Genomic DNA, 20,008 nt, shown 5'->3' on the forward strand with positions numbered 1-20,008 from the left:
CCGGCCCTCCGGCCCTCCCCACCGCCGGCCCCAACCCGTCGCCCCAGCCCCGTCCTCGCGCGAGGGCCGCGGTCCAAGGATATTGCCCCACGCGGAGGTCCTCGCACTTCGGCGTCTCCTCGGCGCCGGCCGCGGCGGTGGCAGCCACCCCCCAGGAGCCCGAGGCGACGGCCGCAAGCCACAGGACGCCCAGCAGCGGCGCGGCCACAGGATCTGCAGACGCGGGCCACGGGGCCCTGGCGGCCGCCATGTTGGCCCGCGCACCGCGCGCTTCCGCTTCCGGTCCCGCCCCCGCGGGCCTCCGGAGGGTGGGCGGGGCGCAGGGCGCTCTTAAAGGGGCCGCGCCCCTGGAGGGTCTCCCGGCTGTGCTCTGCAGGCAGGGCGTCCTGGATGAAGAGCGAGAGTCACCCACGCGTCCAGACGCCGCCTCGACAGGGTTGGCGTGAGCTCCTCCTTGACCCGGTCTGGGCAATTCGGGTCCTGCCCCAAAGCGCCCGCGGTGCTGGGCTCGGTACTCCACTAGGTGCTGGGCTTGGTGCTCAGGCCCCTGCCTCTGGGTACCGCCGCCTGCCGGTGTTCCCCGGGTCTCAGGATCTGTGCTTGCGGGGCGGCGAGGATCAAGGCGGGGAGCAGGGTTCCTGCCCCTACTACATCTCTGTGCATCCTTGAACTCAGGTGGTGGAAATGCATATTTGGGTACCGGGCCTAGAACCCAGTCCTTCACACCAATCGGTATCTGCAGCCCTTTTTATTTATTTATTTATTGACAGGGCCTCACCAAGGCACTTAGTTTCACCAGCCCTGTTTTTATACTTTAAAACATTTATGCGTGTCAATGCTTTAAATAAGGTTTGAATGATGGGAGATTTATGAAATGTACAGGACTAGTTTACTTTTAAGTGCACTTCATTCTCTTTTCCTTCCTCTTTCCCTTTCTTTCCTTCTTACCCTCCTGTTTATCTTCTTTCCCACTCTTTAGAAACATTTATTGAGCATTTATTATGTGCCCAGCATTAAGCTACAGTGCTAGTGCTAGACCCTAGAAAGAAAAAAAGAGACAAGAAAAACGCCTGTAGGTTTGGTAGGGAAAAAGACAGAGAATCTTGTTTAATACATGTCACAATAGCAATACCTACTAGTTAAGTAAGTTAGACATGCCTTGTTTTGTTTTGAAATAGGGGCTTGCGGGGGGGTGTTGCCCAGGCTGGCCTCAAACTCCTGGGCTCCAGGGGTTCTCCTGCCTTAGCCTCCCCAGCTGTGGGGTCGTTCAGAACGCCACGCAAAGCCTTGGGCTTGCAGAGTACTTGTTCTACCCCAGAGCTACAGTTCCAAGCCCAGGGCCTGGCTCTGATGAAGCACTTGGGGCCGTGTGCCTGGTGTCCAGCCAGCACCGCCGCGGCCTCAGCCCAACATGAGATTTAGGGAAGGTTAGCAGTCTAGGAGTCTGTCAAATTCAGGACAAAGATCCAAGTGTCTATTACACTTTTTTTTTTTTTTTTGGTGGAACCAGGGATTGAACTCAGGCCCTTGCGCTTGCCAGGGAAGCGCTTATTCCACTGAGCTACCTCCCCGGCCCCTTTTACGCTTTTTATCTTGTGATAAAACAATGTCTTTGTAGTTTGACTCGATTTTGACTTTCAGAATGTGTCCTGAAAGTAGGATTGAACAGTGCTCCCGCCCACCACAGGATATTGCTGACCTTGGTCGTGGTGTCAGTGTACACACAGATTTGAACAATTAACTTTGAAAATGCTTATGCTTTGCCAATTAATCCCATCACAAATCTGTTTTTATAATTTAATGATTATCTCTGCTCTGTCCCTATAATTAAAAAGAATGAAAAGTGGGAGAGACCAAAAGAAGTGGCTCTTGAACTTTCCACAGTGCTGAATGGTCGTGGCCTTGACCCTGACCTCCCTCCCTCCCTCCCTCCCCTCCTCTCCATCCCTCTGTCTCCTTCCACCTCTATCTCAGCTCCAGAGGCCTCCACCATTGCTGCTTTAAACTCAGCAAGAGGGCTGGGGCTATAGCTCAGCAGCTTGCCAGGCAAGCGCAAGGTCCTGAGTTCAATCCCCGGTTCCACAAAAAAAAAAAAAAAAGAAATTCCATAGGATTCTCAAGAAAGCACAGCTCATGAGCAGCACAGTCCAGGGAGTGGAGTTGGAGCAGAAACAGAAAAAGGTGAGCAGGGTGTCAGCCAAAGCCTGTGATGTGGGAGCCCCCCACCGCCCAGCCCCCAACCCTGTTGATCCCTTTCACGCGTGTGGTTTTATGGACACCTGATTATGCTAACAGGTAGTTCTACTTGGAGTGACACCTTCTGAGTTGACCAACCTGACTCCAATGTCTGTTCGGGACGGAAACAATACCCTATAAAGCGCTGTTACTTTACCTGCTGAGGAGGTGACCCTGTCGACCCAGCACCCATGAGGCTGAGCCACAGGGGTCACTGTGGCTTTGAGGCCAGCCTGGGCTCCACAGAGCGTTTGAGGCTACTCCTGTGGCCAAGCTGAGGATCTCACTCAGGGCCAAGCAGAATCTTGCCCAGAAAATAACAACAACAAAAAAGTAAATTGGCATTTCTCAGTTTAGCCACCAATATTTCTGTCAGGCTCAAAACCTGGAATTGCTCTTACCCGTGTGTCTTCCAGCGAGGCCTCGCCGCACCCTCCTCCCCGCATGAGACCCAGGCTTGCGCCGAGCGCTCACTTTACGTGTGCTTGTCTGTTCAGTCTCTTTGAGATGGGCACGGCCTCAGCAGTCCGGGTCGGACTGCCAGCTCGGGATCCTCCTGCCTCAGCCGCCGACCTCTGCGGCTGTGACGAGCTGGGCTTCAGAGCACAGGCTCTCGCATTTTATAATAAAGGACACTTCTGAAGACTCCCTCCAAGAAGGGAAAATATGGAACAAAATAAGTTGTTTAGAAATGTATCAAAACATTTTATTGTATTTATTTTTGGTACTGGGGATGGAACTCAGGACTTCGCACTTGCCAGGCAGCCACATAAACCGCTGAGCTATCTCCCCTCCCCCGGCCCTTCAAAACATTTTAAAACTTTTGTGTTTTTAAAATTCTATTAGTGCATGTTTGCAGTACATAACTACATTCATCATAGGTAGAAATACTTTTAGTTCCCAGTAAATGCCAAAGGAAAGCTCACGCTGAGTCACGAGACGGTGGAGTGATTGCGTTGGAGCCCCCGCGCCTCTCGGCAGGCCTGAGGCACATTCCAGGCGGGGCGGATCACCGATAGCTCTGGAATGGCCATGCAGGGCCAAGGTGCAGGACTGCGGCCAGGTCACAGTTTTAGAGAGGTGACTCAGGAGGGCGTGTGAGGGCCCTGGACCATAGAAAGAATTTAACCCTGCTTCAGGCTCAGCGCAGAGTTTCGAGGTAGAGGGGCAGGAATGCAGTCAAATGTTCAAGGAGCAGGGTTTGGTGGCACACACCTATGGGAGGCTGAGGCAGGAGGATCCCCATGGGTTTGATGCAGCCTGGGCTAATAGTGAGTTGCTGTCTCAAAAAACAAACAGGAACAAACAAAATCAAGGTTTAAGAAGTTTCCTAACGTTGTGGGTGGTAGCTTGTGGCCCTGGGTCTCTACGCACGGTAAAGCTGTCCCCTGATTCACACATGCCCCCCCTTTCAGCTGTGGAAGCCCCAAACACCCCATGCAGGCCTCTCGAAGTCCTAACCACCTTCCCCCTTCCCAGCAGCCAGCATTCATTTCTCCGCTTCCATAGTGCTGGCTCTGGCTGGCTGAGGGGTGGCTCAGGCCTGGGAGCTGACGTGCGGAGCCTCGGGTCGTGTGGGGCTGCGGGAGGCCAGTGCTTACCCTCTGGAGAACGTCTTCCAGGGCACTCGTTCACTCTTTAATCCAGTTTCCACGCCTGCCTTTCCTGGGAGCTTTTGAGTTCCCAGTAGATTCTCAACACTGGCCCTCTTTTTTGTTTGTTTTGTTTTTTCAGTTGGGGGAAGGAAGGCAGGACCTCGCATTGCCAGGCAGGCACTTATGCCACTGAGCTGTCTCCTCAGGCCTCGACACTGACCTCTTGTTAGACCACAAGTGTTTGTGCCAGCCGAGCATGGTAGTACACGCCTGTAATCCCAGCACTCGGGAGGCTGAGGCAGGAGGATCATGGAGAGCTCAAGACCAGCCTGGCATACAAAGTGAGCTCAAGGCCACCCTGAACTACAGGCCCTTTCTCAAAAAAGACAAAAAAAAAAAAAAAAGACAAGTGTTTGCCCATTCTCACTCTGATCATTTCTTTCTTTTTTTTTTTTTTTAACTTTATTTATTTATTTAGTGTGTGTGTGTGTGTGTGTGGCCAGCTCAGCCCACCAGGGGGCGGGGTGGGCCGGCATGTGGTGCTGGGGATTGAACCGCGGTCCCTGTGCTTTGCTTAGCTTAGCTTGTTCTAAGTAGGTGCTTTAGACCACTGAGCCATCTCACCAGCCCCTGATCATTTCTTTTACTGTGAAAAAAACTATTTTTTTTGTTTGCTTGTTTTGTCTTTTGATTTTTTGAGACGTGGTCTCACTACGTGGTGGACAGCACACACCTTCGCTCCCTTCATGTGCCCTTCCCTTCCAGTGTACATTGCAGGCTCCTGCATGGAATGTGGGCTGGCTGCATGGGCCTGCATGTGGATTTCCTTTTTTTTTTTTTTTAATTTATGTATTTGGTGCAGGGTCTTACTCGGAAGCTCAGAGGCAGGGCTGGCACAGCAGCGGTGCCGGGAATCGAACCCAGTCCTTGCACGTGCCAGGCAGGCGCTTAGACTGCTGAGTTATTTCCAGGGTCCTGACTGCACGTGGATTTGCACTCTGCCCTCTGTGCTGGTTCTAGGTGGCACATGCTGGATCTCTTGGTAACCATGGCTTTTAGTATGTTTTGTACTTACATATTGGGATCCTCCAGCTTTATTGCTATTTTTTATTTTTGCGGTACCTGGGACCAAACTGAGGACCTTGCGCTTGCCAGGCAGGTACTTATGCTGCAGAGCTATATCCCTGACCCACTCAGTTTTATTCTTTGTTTGCAGGTTGGTTTGGGGTTTTTCGGTGCCAAGAATCAAACTGAGGGCTGCGCTTGCCAGGCAGGCGCTGTGCCACTGAGCTATATCCCCAGCCCCATTCAGCTTTACTCTTTTTTCTCAAGGTCCTCTTGCTACTCGGGCTTTCTCCGAGTCCTTATAGACTTTATTCAGCTGTTTTTATGCCTTATAAAGAAGGCCCGTGTGTGGCTCCAGGATTACTGCTTTGAATGCATAAGTGGCTTTGGGTAGTGTGGACAATTTAAGGATGTTAACCTGTCACTCCGTGAACACCACGTCTTTCCCTCTCTGTGCCTGTTCTTTTCTATTTCTTTCATGGGTGTTTTGTAATTTTCCACCCAGAGGTCATTTCTGCTATGGCTACCTTTATGCTGAGGTCCTTGCTTTTCTGGCCCTGCTTTTCCTCCCAGCTGTGGTGAGCAGGGTCGTTTGCGGGCCTCCTTTCTCACCGTGGTCATTACTGAGTGCTGTCAGGCTTCGCAAGCTGGGCCGCAGTGCGCTGCACAGTGGACACCTCACTCCTGAAATCCAGGAGCAGCGGTCTCCTCGCCAGGCCTCCTTGCTGTCTGTCTCGGAATCTGCCCACCGGGCGGAGCGCGAGATGTGACGGATGTCCTCACGCTTAGCTGCTGGGGACTCCCCTTCCTGGACACGGGACCGGTTTCACACATCCTTCCAGGTCCTGGAGAACCTCACAGACACTGCATGTGTTCTGTGAATAGGGTGCCAATGACTGCTTCTTTCTCACCAAGGGTGCTTGACAGTGAAATGCTGGGAGGGTAAGGGTGCAGCCCCTTCCTTTCCGGAAGTCAGGCTGCGAGCTGAGGAGGTGGGGTGGGGGTGCCTGTCAGGTTTGGGTCCTGGCCCAAGGTTTCCCTGAGGGACAAGGTGGGTCAGAGCCCACAGGAGATGTGGGAGCCTGCTTCCAAGTGAAATGGAAGGAGAGAGAACCGTGCAGCCACCCCAGGAACCCACGCACCCACCCATCCACTCACCCACCCTCCCACCCTTGAACGCACGATGTCCACGGGCCCAGGGCTTCACTCTCAAGTCGCGCCACTTCTGCTGACGCAAAGGAGCCCAGAGCCAGGCAGCAGGGCGAGCAGGTCAGTGCTCCGCCCGTCCCACGCTGTCCCCTCCCCGCCCAGTCCCCGCCCCGCTTGTCCCCGCGGGTGGCGCAGGTGGCCCCGCCCACTTCCGCCCAGGTGAGCTGCCCCAGCCTGCACCGCCGCGGACAGGTAAGGGTGGGGGCCCTGGGGACCCCGAACCTGAGCGAGCCGGGCCGGTGACCACAGTGGCTCCGCGCCCTGGCCTGCACTCTCCTGCCTCGGCGGCCGCGTCCGGCCGCAGGGACCGCGGCGGAGGCCCGTCCCGAGGCGTGACCCGAGCGAGCCCTGACCGCGGTGGGGTGGGGGGACCCCGGACCCCGACTCGCCGGACACAGCGCAGCCCACCGGGCACCAGGCCGAGCCCCCCGAGACGGGCAGACCCCGCGGGAGACAGGCACCCCCCACCCGTGGCCGCCCGGGACGGGCACAGCAGGGTGCAGTCCGAGGCCGGGCCGCGTCGTCCCGCCCCGGGCTTCCCAGCCTCGCCCTGGCGACGTCAGCCCCGCGCCGCACCCTCCCCCGCCCTCCCGGGCCGGGGCGCGCTGCGCCTCGCGCGAGTACAAACCCTGGTTCAACTCCGGAGGAAATTGGGGCCCGGGGCCGCGGGCCTGCCCCTGTTCTGGCGGATCCTAGGGGCTGGGGTGCGCGGGCATACGCTGCCCACCTGCTGAGGTCGGGGACAGTAGCTGAGCCAGCGCCCAGAAGCTGTGAAAGAAAAGCAGTCCTGACTTGGGGGTGAATTTTCTTTCAGGTCCCCCCCCCCCCCCTCCGAGATTGAACTCAGGCCCTTGCGCTTGCCAGGCCAGTTTGTGTTTTAGAAGTTTGGGGCCTGAGAGATGGCTCAATGGAATATGTACTTCCCTGGCAAGCGCAAGAGTCTGAGTTCATTCCCTGGTTCTCCCCCCCCCCAAAAAAAGTTTGCATATGGGCAAGTGTCAGCATATTTTTTTAAATCTTTTTATTTTTTGGAATAAAAATATTCTGCCCGTCCCGGTTGGGTTTGGCCTGGTGCCGGGTGGGCTGTGCTGTGTCCTGCTAGTCGGGGCCCCAGGTCCCTGCCCCACCCCACTGCTGCCCACGTCTCAGTGCAGTGCAGGCTGGCCTCCAACACTTGGCAATTCTTCTGCCTTAGCCTTCCAAGTGCTGGGATTCCAGGTGTGTGTGCCACGCTGGCGTGCCAGTGTATTTTCTTACAAGAAATTCACCTTGAAAACCTGTGCCATTGAGACAGTGGTTCACCCTCCTGGCCCTCACACCTGCACTGTGATCCTATCCTCCTGAGAAGGTTCTCGGTTCTTTCTGCTCTCCCAGGCAGGCCCTGGGCTCATCCTCCTGCCTCAGCGCCCCCAGGGTGAGGTTCCCGGTGGCCTGCAGCTCACGACTGGCCCCACTGCTCAGCCAGGCAGCCTGAGTTCACCTCTTTGTTACCATTTAATGAAAATGAAAGCATGGAAGGTGAGGACTGGGCAGCCCCTGCAGAGGCTCTGCTCACCTTGACTGCAGTTCGGTTTTCTTAGGAGTAAATGTAACCCATCCACCTTTATATTTCAGGTTGTGTAACTGCTGTCATGTGACCTAGGGTTTTGTGTAGACTTTGGGACATTTTGAAAGCCCCTATTTTATGTTCTGGTGCAAGTAGAGGGCACTTTGGTAACTTTAGATACTTTTCTATTTTGGGGCGCTGGGATCTACCCTGGGGCTGTACCCCTCTTAGAGGTGGAGAGGCCATGGGGTGCTGGCTGACTGGGTAGGTCTACAGATTCTGCCCTCTATTCTGGGGTGGAGGAAGCAACTCACTGAGGTTGGGTAGGCCAGTCTCCCCTTCCTGAGGCTGGTTCTGGGGCCTGGAGGGGCAGTGTGAGAGTCAGACCGTGCTTGGCTCACAGCTGCTTTGACAGAAGTGCCCCAGGCTTCAGGAGCTGACAGACGGAGCGGTTTTCTTGGGACGCATGCAGGGGTCTTTCTGAAGAACCCAGTTGCATGGTGAGCTGTTGGCAAGCCAGGTGTGGAGCTCCTGACATGGGGCTGGCTGGGATTGAGACACTGCATGACAGCAAAACACACGTTGGATTTTCAAGCAGTTTAAAATACCTTATTGGGCCGGCCAAATAGCTCAGCAGATTAAAGAGCCTCCAAGCAGGTGCAGGGGCCAGGGGTTGGATCCCTGGGCCTGTCATGCCAGCCCCACCCCAGGGCTGGATGAGATGCAATTGAGACTGGGTGTGGTGGCCCATGCCTGTGATCCCAGCTCTTGCGAGGCTGTAAACAGGCGGATCACTACTAGTCTGATCTAGTGGTGATACCCTAAGCGCCCTGTAGACCCTTCCCTAAAAATAAAATACCGTATTAACTTGGGCTTGGTGGTGCACACCTGAGATCCTGGAAGCTGGTGGCTGAGGCAAGAGGATATCCATGAATTCGAGGCCAGCCTGAACTGCACAGTAAGATCCTGTGTCTAAAAACAAAAACATAAAAGACCTTATTAATGCTTATTACTGACACCCCACGTGTAGACCCTGAACTCAGCCTGGGTCCCCTTCTGGCCCCTCCATCACCTCCACACTGGTGAGGTTTTCATGGCATCTTCTCAGAGATGCCAATTGCTGACCACCGACCCAGGGAAACCTCCACTAGCTTAACTATAACACTTTAACCACAGCTGTTCTACAGCCCCGAAATGTCCCCAGCTGCTCTAGTCCAGAGCAATGCCATGCCATTTGGTGAAGAGTGTCAGGTGCGGGGCACAGGCCCCAGTGTATTTTATTTAGTCCTCTCAACTGTACTTGTGCTTGGCTGATTGATCATTTATTTGGTGGTACTGGGGCTTGAGCCCAGGGCCTTTATATTGAGCTACATTCCCCACCTTTTTTTTTTTTTTCTGAGACAGGTCTTGCTATGTTGATAAATTGACTAGGTTGGGCTTAAACTTTTGACCCACCTGCCTCAGCCTCTCGTATACTGGGGTTCCAGGTGTGCACCACCATACCCAGCTCCTTTTGGTTGGCCTTGAACAACAGACAGATCCTCCTGTCACAGCCTCCTACTGGGATTATAGATGCGACCAACATGCCTGGTTCTTGTTAAGAACTATATTCCTCTGTGGGGAGAGAGCTCACCTCCTCTTGAGGGTCAGGTTGGCAGGTGCTCCCTGGTGTTGCTTGGGGGACCCTGCTGTCATTGGGAGGTCGCCCTCCCTAGGGGCTCCTGACCTTCTTGGTTCTGGGTTGTGGCTGAAGGAGGGTCCTGGGTTCCACCCCCAGTGCCGAAACCGAACAAGACAAAACATCCAAAACCCAAAACAAACAAGCAAAACCCAAGATCTCCTATCTAGCCCTGTGGGCCTGGGATTTCCAGCTTTCCTGCCTCAGCCTCCTGCGAGCTGAGATCTCTGCCTGCGGCACCACACGCAGTCAGACAGTGTTCCGGACTGGAAAGTTACTTCTGAGAGCCTGAGCCAGGCGAGGCTTGAGTCTGTGCTAGCAGCAGCCACATTGCTCCTGTGGTGACCGTTGTTGCTCTCTGGCCGAGCAAGGTGAATTCCACCCCTCAGCTCTGGGCGTCCCACGCTGCTGTGCCAAGGAACCAACCTTTCCTCGCCCCGACTAGACGGGGCACGCGCAGCCCGCTGTCTGTCCCCAGTGGCCGTGCCCGTCTGATGGTGCCCCTGGTCACCTTGCAGCAGGGCCTGGATGCCTTCCTGCTGTGGAGATGGCGGGATCTGGACCGCCTAAATCTTCAGCAGAGCGGCCCAGAAGTCACTGGGGAGGCAGAAGAGCGTCTGGCACAGGTTGTTTTTGCCTAAATTCTTTTTCTTTCTGGGGTGGGGGGTTGAGACAGGGCCTAGCTGTGTAGTTCAGGCTGGCCCCAGCTCACAGTGACCCTCTTCCTCAGCCTCCAAGGTGCTGGGGTTACAGGACTGCGCCACCAAGCCCCAAACATTTTCCTACATTCCTGATCTGAAGAGGTTAATAAAACTTTTCAGTAAGTTTTCTTCAACCAGAAGTTTAAGTTAAATTAAGTTCCTGTCTCTACATCAATTTTTTTCAAGCTTTCCAAAATTAATGTTGGCTACAGACACAAAATTTTTTTCTTGAGCTAAACATGAAAATTTTATTTTATATTTTTAAGTTTTTACTGTTGGTCTTTTTTGAGACAGGGTCTTGCTATCCAGTTCAGGCTGACCTTAGACCCACTTTGTAGCCAGGCTGGTCTTGAACTTAGTGAGCCTCCTGCCTCAGCCTCCTGAATGCCAGGATTACAGGTATGCTCCACCACACCTGGCTTATTTTTTTTTAGTGGTTTTTTTTTTCTTTTATTTTTATACAGGGTCTCCCCTCGCAGATCCTCCTGCCTCAGTCTCCCCATTGCTGGGATTACAAGTGTTTGCCATCACCCCGGGGCCAGCACAGCATGAGATACTGGGGATCAAGTTTGGGCATGTGCTTATGCCTCCGAACTATCTCCCCAGCTGTTTATTTTATTTTTAAAGAGAAAAAAAAAAAATTCCAAAAGGATAATAGGAGGCTACTGATGGCTAATACATTGTGCATTGTTATCTTTACTTTTTGTTAAGAAACACAATATTGTGGTAACTTCTTTCGGTCAAATCCTATAGTAGGAGCTGGGGAGATGGCTCAGTGGACTAAGTGCTTCCCTGGCAAGCGAAAGGGCCTGAGTTCAATCCCTGGTTCTGCCAAAAAAACAAAAAACAAAAAACCACAAATCCTATAGTAGCCGCACATGGAAAATTCCTGGCCGTGGTGTGTGCAGCTGCCCTCGGGGCTGTGGTTCCTGCAGGCCACACCCACCTCACTCAGGGCGCCCTGCAGGGCCACACTGAGAGATAACCTCCTTGGGGAGGTCACAGAGGCTCAGTGGCCACTTGGCTGCTGGGGCAGCACCTCTGTCCTTCCTAGGAGTGACTTGAGCCGTGGGTGTGAGCGCGTGGGGGCCTCCGAGTACAACCGTGGAACTCATGCGGAGGTGGGGGGGTGTCTGTCCTCTCCTGCCTGGGTGCGGCCCAGCTGGCACTGCAGACCAACAGGTGTGCGCCTGGCTGTGGGCCACGTGGGGATGCCCTGTCCTTGTCAGGCTTTGGCCCTGCTGTGTCCCCACATTTAAAATGAGGGCCCATGTCCTCTGGGGACACCCTCACGCGTGTGCTCATGGCTGTGTGTGCCGGGAGTCCTCCACGGGAGTCTGCGACAGTAGGACTGTGCCTCGGGCTCTGTGTCCCCTCCCTGTCCTCAGCCCCACTTTGTGACTGCAAAGACTGTTGCTGGGTTTTATTCTGTGAATTTTTCCTGGAGCTTCACTAATAAGAATTGTGCAGTGAACAAACATCCTTGCACGCACGTCTGTGCCCTTTCTCGAGTGTTTCTGCAGAAGAGCTCCTCAGAAGTAGCAGTGGCAGTAAAAGTGAATTAAATCCCTATGCCTCAGTGGCTCGGTGGCTCTGTGGCAGCTGCTGTGTCACCCTCACGAGGAGCGCAGCACAGTCCGCACCCCACGGATTTTCCCACTGACATGGGACAGTTTACCTTCAGCAATTAATGTGTGTTGTTGAAGCCGGATGGTGGAAGGCAGGGTCTTCCTGCCTGGTTTGCACTCTTTGCTTTAAACAGGTCGGTGTGTGTTTGTTTGTCATGAGACGGGGCCTTTCTACATGGCCCAGCTGGCCTTGGGCTTTCCATTCTCCCGCCTCAGCCTCCCAAGTGCTGGGGTTGCAGGTGCGCCTGCGCCCACAGTGGAGAGGTCAACACCTGCAGCTGTGGCCACCAGCCCGGGTTCCAGGAGCCATCGGCTATCCTCCTGTGGGTCGCAGGCACTAGCTGGCTGGCACAAGGCTTTCCAAGACCCCTGTCTGGGTTACTCCGGGAACCACGGTCCAGTGAGCTCAGGGACCTCTCTTCCGTGCTGGAACCCCTCGCTGTCCCCATGCGCTTCTGCTCAGCTACCCAGCTGCTGTGCCCAGGCCGATGTGGGACAGCTGTTGATCCAGGCCCAGGGTTCCTGATGGGTCAGGACAGCAGTGTGGGGCTCCTGGAAGGACCACCCAGTGCCCGCATGCTTCCAGTCACAGCCAGGGGATGCCTGCCTTGGATCTCTGTCCCTTGTGCTCCCCAGAACTGCCCTGAGGAGTGCCGTAGTATGAACCGTCAGGAGGGCCAGCCCAGAGCAGACTTAGTTAGGTGCCCCTGACTCTTGATTTGGTACCTCACTTTCTCTACTTAGGATCCTTTTCAGAAGTCTGTCATTGGGGCTGGAGAGATGGCTCAGTGGTCTAAAGCACCTACTTGAAACAAGCTTGGCAAAGCACAGGGACCGCGGTTCAATCCCCCAGCACCACATGCCAGCCAGCCCCGCCCCCTGGTGGGCTGAGCTGGCCACACACACACACAATAAATAAATGTAATAAAAATAAATAAACCCTCAAGAGCGTATGCCATGTGCAGACACTGCTGTGTGCACACCATGGGACGCTGCAGCCCCAGAGCTCTCTGGGCCCCTGCCCAGTGTTAGAGAGCACAATCCTGTCTTGTCCTTCTGAGTCCTCACCGGGCCCTGTAATAAAGAAAAGCAAAAAGCCAGAAGGTAGTGTGTCTGTCTGGGGTATCAGTCCCTGGGGCTGCAGCGGGGGATCAATGTGAGCTCAAGGCCAGCCTGGACTACGTAGTGAGACTGCCGAAAGAGGTTGGTGTTGGGTCCCTGAACTTCCCAGGAATGAAACCCCGTTGTCTGTGCTCGCTTGCTTGCTTGCTTTTTTGAGACAGCGTCTGGCTATGTAGTCCAGGCTGGCCTCAAACTCAGTGCTCCTCCTGCCGCAGTGTCCTGAGTGTGGGCTTATAGGTGTGCACTACTGTGCCCAGCTTGGTTTGGGCCTTTTATAAATAAAACGTGACAATCTGTCCTGTGTGGGTCTTTTGCGCACAGACCTTGTCACTGTTCTTGGTAACGACTTGGAAGTCCAGGAGTTCCTGCTCTGACTGTATGTGTATCTTTTACTCAGTAGAAACTACCTTGAGTCTGTGAGTTTAGTCCTGGCCCCAGGGAGTGGATCCAGGCCTGGCCACTGTGGCGGGCGTGGCGCCCCGGGGCAGTGACAGCACAGAGAAGGCCGCCTGCCCTGTCCGCCCTGCTGTACCTGCCCTGCTCGCTTCCCCGCAGGACGCAGGTGTCTTGCATGTAGAGATGCATCTTTGTGTTTTGCGTCTCTCTTCAGGGTTCCTTGCAAGTGAATGAAGAGAAAACCGGAGATGCCGGAAAATCCAGTCACAGGTAGGCCACAGGCGCTTGTCTTGGGTTGCAGGTTGTGCACCGGGGCAGTGAGGACAGTGCTCACGGCTCCTCCTCTTAGACAAACTGCAGGCGCTACAGGTGCTCGAGCGGCTGCGGGCCAAGCTGCAGGACAAGGGCGACACGTCACAGCACGACACACTGACCGCCTTCTGCAATACGCTGCAGAGCCCGCTCTTCACCCAGATCCTCACGCTGCAGAAGTCCCTGCGGCAGCTCAAGGGCCAGGTGAGTCCCCAGAGGGCAGCCCACAGGGAGGGATGGGGGTATGACGGTGAGATGGCCTGTGCACTGGGCCTGGTGGAGAACGGATTTGCCTCACCCTGGGGGGGCGTTAGCTGGGAGCTGCAGGAGTTGGTGATACATTCTAGGTTGGGCTCTGCAAGGTTTCTGTACTTGCTTAAAAGTGTGGGCCAGGGGTGGTGGCACACATTCATCCATCATCCCAGCACTCAGGAGGCTGAGGCAGGAGGATCTCCTTGAGTTCAAGGCCAGCCTGGTCTACATGGTGAGACCCTGCCTCACACAAAGAAAGTAGTCCCGGCTGGCGGCACACATCGGGCTATGCTTTGCTTCTTTCATATGCCTGTCTGCGTCTGTCTGTCTTCGTCTTCATTTTTTTTTAATGCTCTGGACTGGACTCACTGTGCTGCCCAGGCTGGGCTGTAGCTCATGGTCCTCCTGCCGAGCAGCTAGGGAGACCCCCGTGTGTGTGTGTGTGTGTGTGTGTGTGTGTGTGTCCGTCCATCCGTCCGTCTGTCCCCTAAGCCCTCCCCTGGCCTGTGAGCTGCATGTGGGAGTGGCAGCGCTCTTCCTGGGGACACTGTGGTCACTCTCTGATTCTCCCCCAGCTCAGCCACAGCTCCTCAGCGACTTCTGCCAACTTCGACTTCTCCCGAAAGGGCCTGCTTGTGTTCACTGACCTTGCTGCCAACGGGCATGCAGCCCAGCCCGCCGATGCCTGTGCGGCTGCCCCGGGGCCCGGGCCCTGCACCCCGAAGCCAGATGGCGAGGGCTTCAGTGCTGCAGTGGGGCGGCTGGCGCAGGTGGGCTCACTTCCCTGGCCCCAGGCTAGAGCGGGAGAGCGGTAGGTCCCTGGACTCACCCTGGGCACCTCTGTCCTCGGGGAGCCCTGGCTCCATGTCCAGCCCCTCTGTCAGAAGTGGTGGGGTGTAGAGTCCCCCGGGAACATCTGTGTCAGGAGGGGAGTTTTAGGCAAAGATTCCATCGCGAATCGGATGTCTCTCTCCTAAGAGGAGAGAGTCCTGGAGTGATCCAGCACGCGTGTGTCTGCACACAAGGGGCAGAAGAGTCCTGAAGCTTTTTAATGTTATACCAAAATGAACTAGTGGCTGCTGGAAAATAATGCAATTTGGGGATCTGGGGAAATGACTTGCAAGGCAGCTGCGTGAGCCCCTACACCTGTTAAATCTAAATGACAGTTGGACTTCGGGATGTGTTACTTTTGTGTTTGTTCATTTTACCACCAAAGAAATAGCTTTGCATATGAAATTTGAGTTCAAAACTTAGCTCTGTGGCATAAGCTCCTGCCTGGCAAGCGCAAGGTCCTGAGTTAGATCCCTGGTGCTCCAAAAAAGGGAAAGGAAGAGACAAACAAACTAAAAGCTGTCTAACCCAGGCAGGGTGGTGGTCCCTGCAATCCCAGCTCTAGGAAGGCTGAGCAGGAGGGTTGTGAGTTTGGTAATGGCCCAGACCCATTAGCAAGACCATACCTCGAAATAGAATATAAAGTAAAACCAAGTGAAATAAAACGAACTAGTCTGCTTCAGGGGTGATAGGTAAGTGTCATTTGGGATTTTGGCTTTGGGGACTGAACCCAGGGCTTTGGAACTGAGATACACCCCGACTCCTTTGTTACTTTTATTTTGAGGCAGAGTCTCACTGCAGTACCCGGGCTGGGTGAGGACTGGCGGTCCTCCTGCCTCAGCCCCCCGAGCGATGGCTGGAAGGCGCTCCTCCACGCCTGGCTCCACTTCCTTTCTGACTTCGTGGCTGTCCCCCTCGCGTGATGCTCCCATGAGCAGATGGCACATACAGAGTTCTCACTGTATGAATGCAGCTGCTGCCGGGCAGTGTGTGCAGTGGGCGTGACGCCTGTCCTCTGTCCCCTCAGGGCCGACAGGTGGAGTGCATCGACTTGGAGCGGCCGCCCACTGGGGGCCTGGGCTTCAGTGTGGTGGCCCTGCGGAGCCAGCGCCCGGGCGAGGTGGACATCTTTGTGAAGGAGGTGCATCGGGGCAGCGTGGCCGACAGGTGGGGCGTGGTGTTTTTCTGCTGGTTCTGAAGATGATTTTATGGTCATTATTATTGTTAGCGCACTCCCCCAAGCCACTCCCGGCCCAGCAGACCTCTGTGACCATGCCTCTCTGCCCCCGCCTGGTGGCAGCTGCCGCACACAGCTGGGTACCCAGGGTGGGAAGACACCCAGGCGGCACTACGTGCAGTCGGAGTCTGCGGTCTGCCTCTGGGGCAGGAGGGCTGGGGTGAGAGGGCTGAGCTCACAGTGTGGCAGGGACAGCGCTTGTCCAACTGTTCCTAGCTCAGAGGAACCCCACTCATGGGTTCCAGGATCTGAAACTCAGGGAGCTGCTGCTGAGTTGGGGCACAGCAAGCCCTGGGGAGCAGAGGCCGACGCTTACCAGGGAGAAGCAGCTTGGTCAGTGTGACTGGTGTCAGTGCAGAGGTATCTGTGCACAGGCCAGGGGGGAGGGCTTGGGCGGAGCCTTGAGCACCGGCCGTTACCCTGGTCTCGGGGTAACCGCTGTGCACTGGGCCAGGGCAGCTGGTGTGCCCGGAGCAGCAGCGAGGCATGGGGCAGGCTTCTCAGCGCGCAGCTGGTGTGCATCCCTGAACATCCTTCCTTAGGAAGTGTTGCGGGTTCGTAATCGATACAGGAACCCAAGTAGCCAGTTAAGATTTTGAAGGTCTTTAATAGCTGAGCTTCGCGGCATAGACCCCGTTCAGAGTCCGAGTGGGTGGTCGTGAGTATATAAAGTGAAAAAACAGAGAAAATAAGTAACACTTCCTGCTTGTCAAACAGAATGAAAATGTAACTCTCTTCCTGTACGTCTGGCGTTTTCTCTTGTTACTGCTGCAGGTCAGCGCTTTGTCAGGGCACATTTCCTCCTTGTTTTGCATGTGGGCCTGTTTTCGCAACTAGAGGGTCCGCTAAAGTTTATCATGGCGATACTTATGCTAAGAGTCTGGGTTTAGGCCATCACAGGAAGCAGTCCTTGGGCTGTGCTTCCTCTGGAGGGTTCTCTCGCATATGTATGTATGTATGTATTTTTGAGACAGGGTCTGCCTATGAAGTTCAGGCTGGCCTTGAACGCACGCTGTCCTCCTGCCTCAGCCTCCTGAGCGCTGGGATGCAGCCGTGCGCCCGGCCTGGAGGACTGCGGTGACCACGGCGCACGATCAGCACACAGGGCATTCATTCACTCGCTCATTCGTTGAGTGCCCTTCGGAGTGCCAACCGGGCTCGGACCTGGTTACCTTCAGCACCCACGTCTGGAGTCTTGGGGCGGCAGGAGTGCACCATGGTGATGACGGGGGACTCCTGCCTCCCAGAGAGCACAGCAGAACACCCTCAGCAGTCCTGGTGGACATGGGCTTTAGGTAGGGCTCCCTGACACAGGGCAGGGTGCATGAGCAGGACACGTGTGGCTTTGAGGGCACTGAGACCCTGACCCTCAGCCAGGCAGAATGGGCCAACACCACAGCCTGCACTCCAGGCCAGAGCTGCGGGGGGCACCTGCACATACCCAGCTGTGCTCCAGCTGCTCCACAGAGGTGGAGCAGGGAGGGAGGTACGCACACGCCCTGACCTGCAGGGCTCCTCAGTGTCCACAATGGTGCTGTCTTAGCAAAGAGACTTTTAGAGTTTCCTTTCCAACGCAGTGTTGGCTAGTAGCTGGAAGACTGGTTCCTGAAGGATACGGGAGCCATGGTCGCTGTGACCAGGTCATACTTCTTGGACAGGGAGGACAGGGGGACCTGCTGGTGACAAGGCTGGGCTGTGCTAGGAGGCAGCTGCCACAGGGTGGGCTGAGTCGGCCAGAATGCCAAGTCTGGATCCCGCATTGTTTTTGTTGCCAAGTTGTTTGTATTTATTTTCCTAGGCAGATAGCTTTTAAAAGTGAGTGTCCTTGTGTGCACATGCACGTATGTGTGTGTATGTGTGTGTGCATGCGTCCTGCATTCAATGATGTTGCATGGTGGGTGAAACAGGTATTGGGTCGGGGACCCAGGGCAGGCTGCCGAGTGCCGGTGTGATCCTGGGGTATACGCAGTGCAGCAGCCCTGAGCACACGCTGCTCCCAGGCCGTCACCAACCACATAGCCAACCATGATTCTCTCCTCTGCCGTGCAGGGCTCAGCGGCTGAAGGAAAATGACCAGATCCTGGCCATCAACTACACAGCCCTGGACGGGACAGTCTCCCACCAGCAGGCAGTTGCTCTGCTCCAGCATAGCACGGGGCCCCTACACCTTGTGGTGGCCCGGGAGCCCAGGCTCCTGAGCAGCGGGACACCCACCAGCCCCGTGTGCGCCGCCGCACCCGAGGAGGTAAGTGTGGGGGGGACCCTCCTCACCTGGGGGTTGAGGACTTAGCAGGCAGCAGCCACTGACGTCAAGAAGGGCTGTTGTGCAGCGAGCACAGCAAAAACTGCTGGTGCTCAGAAGCCAAGTTGTGCGGAGGGCATTTGTTTATATTTTGTTTTGCTTCATTTCATTTTTGTCTTTTTGAGACAGCGTCACACTGTGCAATTCAGGGTGTCCTGGTGCTCACTCTGGAGCCCCAGGTGGTCTTGAACTCACTGATCCTCCTGCCTCAGCAGCCTCACAACTGCTGGCACTACAGGCATGTTTTCTGAGACAGGGACTCGCTGTGTGTGCCAGTCTGCCCCTGAATTCTCAGTGATCCTCCAGCCTCAGCCTCCCAATACATTTGGTGGGGCTTTTTTTTGGTTTTTCAATGTCCTATGGGTCTTCTTAAGGTTATTTTTTAACATCTGGGCCATACCGAATCTCAAGTATGATTTATTGATGGTGGAAAGTTTGCGCTCCTTGAAGAGGTAGCCAGTTAATTGAGGGTTTTTACTAGAGATTTTCTGTTGAGCATCCCAAGTTTATTTCAAAAGTGTTGTTTTTCTGAGTGACGCAAAGGGTCACGGCTAGGCCGTCAGCGCGTCGGAAGTCCTTGCTTTCACGCGAGGGTGCACGCGTGCTGCACAGTTTGCAAGAAGAGCGTCTCTTCTGGGACCCTTCAACTTGCTTTGTAGGTTTTGGCTGCGTCTTCAGAATGCAGAGCAGTAAGCCTTATTTTCTTAGAACACTAAGTGCTCGCTGATTTCTTCACTCTTCCTTCTGTGGGACGCAGCGCAAAGCTGCATGTCTGGTGCCCAGCGAGGTCACAGGCTGTCAGCCTAAGCGCTGCCCAAGGCACCCATGACGCTTAGGCAGCCCAAAGCAGGAACTGCGTAGCTGGGAAGAGGCAGACTTTCGGCCCCTTCGTGCGTGCGGCCGCCTCCCAGGTGCCATGAAGTGCTCCAGCTGGGAGCCCGGTGCATTTCCCAGTGTGCACCGCATGCATTTGGTTGCTCAGTTCCTCTGTGTGCAGCACAGGGGCCCGAGCCAGGGCCTTCTCCTGGAGCATGCTCGCTAGCCCTTTCTTCATTTTACACTTCGAGGCAGATTCTCAAGTTGCTGAGGGGCTTGAACTTTTGTCCTCCTGCGTGCAGGAGACATGGCCTGTGCCGCCCCACCTAGGTTCACGGCCGTGCTCTGCCCCCTGCAGTGTTCGCACTTCTTTGCCCAGCTCCACCTCCGCACAGCGCCTTTGGCTGGGGCTGCCTTGGGCTTTGCCAGCGCCTTCCCCTGTGCTCACACATCGTCCTCTGCAGAGCAGGTGGTTTTGTTTTGGTTTTCAGCATAGGTTGTTTTGTAGTGTATCACTTTGTAGCCCAGGCTGGCCTTGCCCTGAGCACTGGGATGACAGGCATGGGCCACCATGTCTGGCTGTAGTAGTTATCCGTTTTTGTTTTTGGTACTGGGGATCAAACTTAGGACTTTGCACTTGCCAAGCAGGCACTTGTGCCACTGAGCTATCTCCCTGGCCTTTTAACACAGTTCAAGCGCCCGCTCCTTATCTTGAGTTGTGTGTCTTATCCCTGTGCTGGCCCCCAGCATCTCCACGATGCTTTGGCACTCTTCTTCAACCCCAGTGCAGATTCTTACGGTGCCAGGCCTGTGTGTGTCCTGGCTGCTAACGGGGTCGGTTCAGTGCAAAGCGCTGGCCCGGAGGCCTGGTTCTGCCCGTGCTTTCCTTGTATTTCAACTTCTCTCCTGGTTTGCACAATCCCTGCGGCAAGGGCGTCTGTTTCCGTGTGTCTATGTGTGCGTGTACATGTGTCTGCGTGTGCTTCTGAGTCCGTGTGTGCATGTCTGTGCACGTGTGCTTCTGTGTCTGTGTGTATGTGTGTATGTGTGTGCCTTTGTATCTGTGTGTGTGTGTCTGTGTGC

At 55.2% G+C, this 20,008-nt stretch overlaps 2 protein-coding genes across 3 annotated transcripts in view; one reads left to right on the top strand and one right to left on the bottom strand.

Moving 5' to 3' along the window:
- The window catches only part of Tm2d1 (TM2 domain containing 1), a 37,281-nt gene extending 34,012 nt beyond the window's left edge, over positions 1 to 3,269 (bottom strand). Inside the window, exons 1-2 of the mRNA XM_023718300.1 lie at positions 3,191 to 3,269; positions 108 to 299 (exon numbers count right to left, since the gene is read on the bottom strand). Coding sequence (XP_023574068.1) covers positions 108 to 299; positions 3,191 to 3,269 — 271 coding nt within the window. The remainder of the gene's footprint in view (positions 1 to 107; positions 300 to 3,190) is intronic.
- A 2,991-nt stretch (positions 3,270 to 6,260) lies between these two features.
- Patj (PATJ, crumbs cell polarity complex component) overlaps positions 6,261 to 20,008 on the top strand; it is a 203,310-nt gene continuing 189,562 nt past the window's right edge. For both annotated transcript variants that reach the window (XM_023718315.1, XM_023718316.1), the window contains exons 1-7: positions 6,261 to 6,296; positions 13,177 to 13,262; positions 13,390 to 13,445; positions 13,525 to 13,691; positions 14,315 to 14,509; positions 15,598 to 15,737; positions 17,857 to 18,052. In XM_023718315.1, the coding sequence (XP_023574083.1) occupies positions 13,406 to 13,445; positions 13,525 to 13,691; positions 14,315 to 14,509; positions 15,598 to 15,737; positions 17,857 to 18,052 (738 nt within the window). In that variant the 5' untranslated portion in view covers positions 6,261 to 6,296; positions 13,177 to 13,262; positions 13,390 to 13,405. The remainder of the gene's footprint in view (positions 6,297 to 13,176; positions 13,263 to 13,389; positions 13,446 to 13,524; positions 13,692 to 14,314; positions 14,510 to 15,597; positions 15,738 to 17,856; positions 18,053 to 20,008) is intronic.

Source organism: Octodon degus, unplaced genomic scaffold, assembly GCF_000260255.1.
Source record: "Octodon degus isolate 3935 unplaced genomic scaffold, OctDeg1.0 scaffold00057, whole genome shotgun sequence".
Classification (NCBI taxonomy): Eukaryota; Metazoa; Chordata; class Mammalia; order Rodentia; family Octodontidae; genus Octodon; species Octodon degus.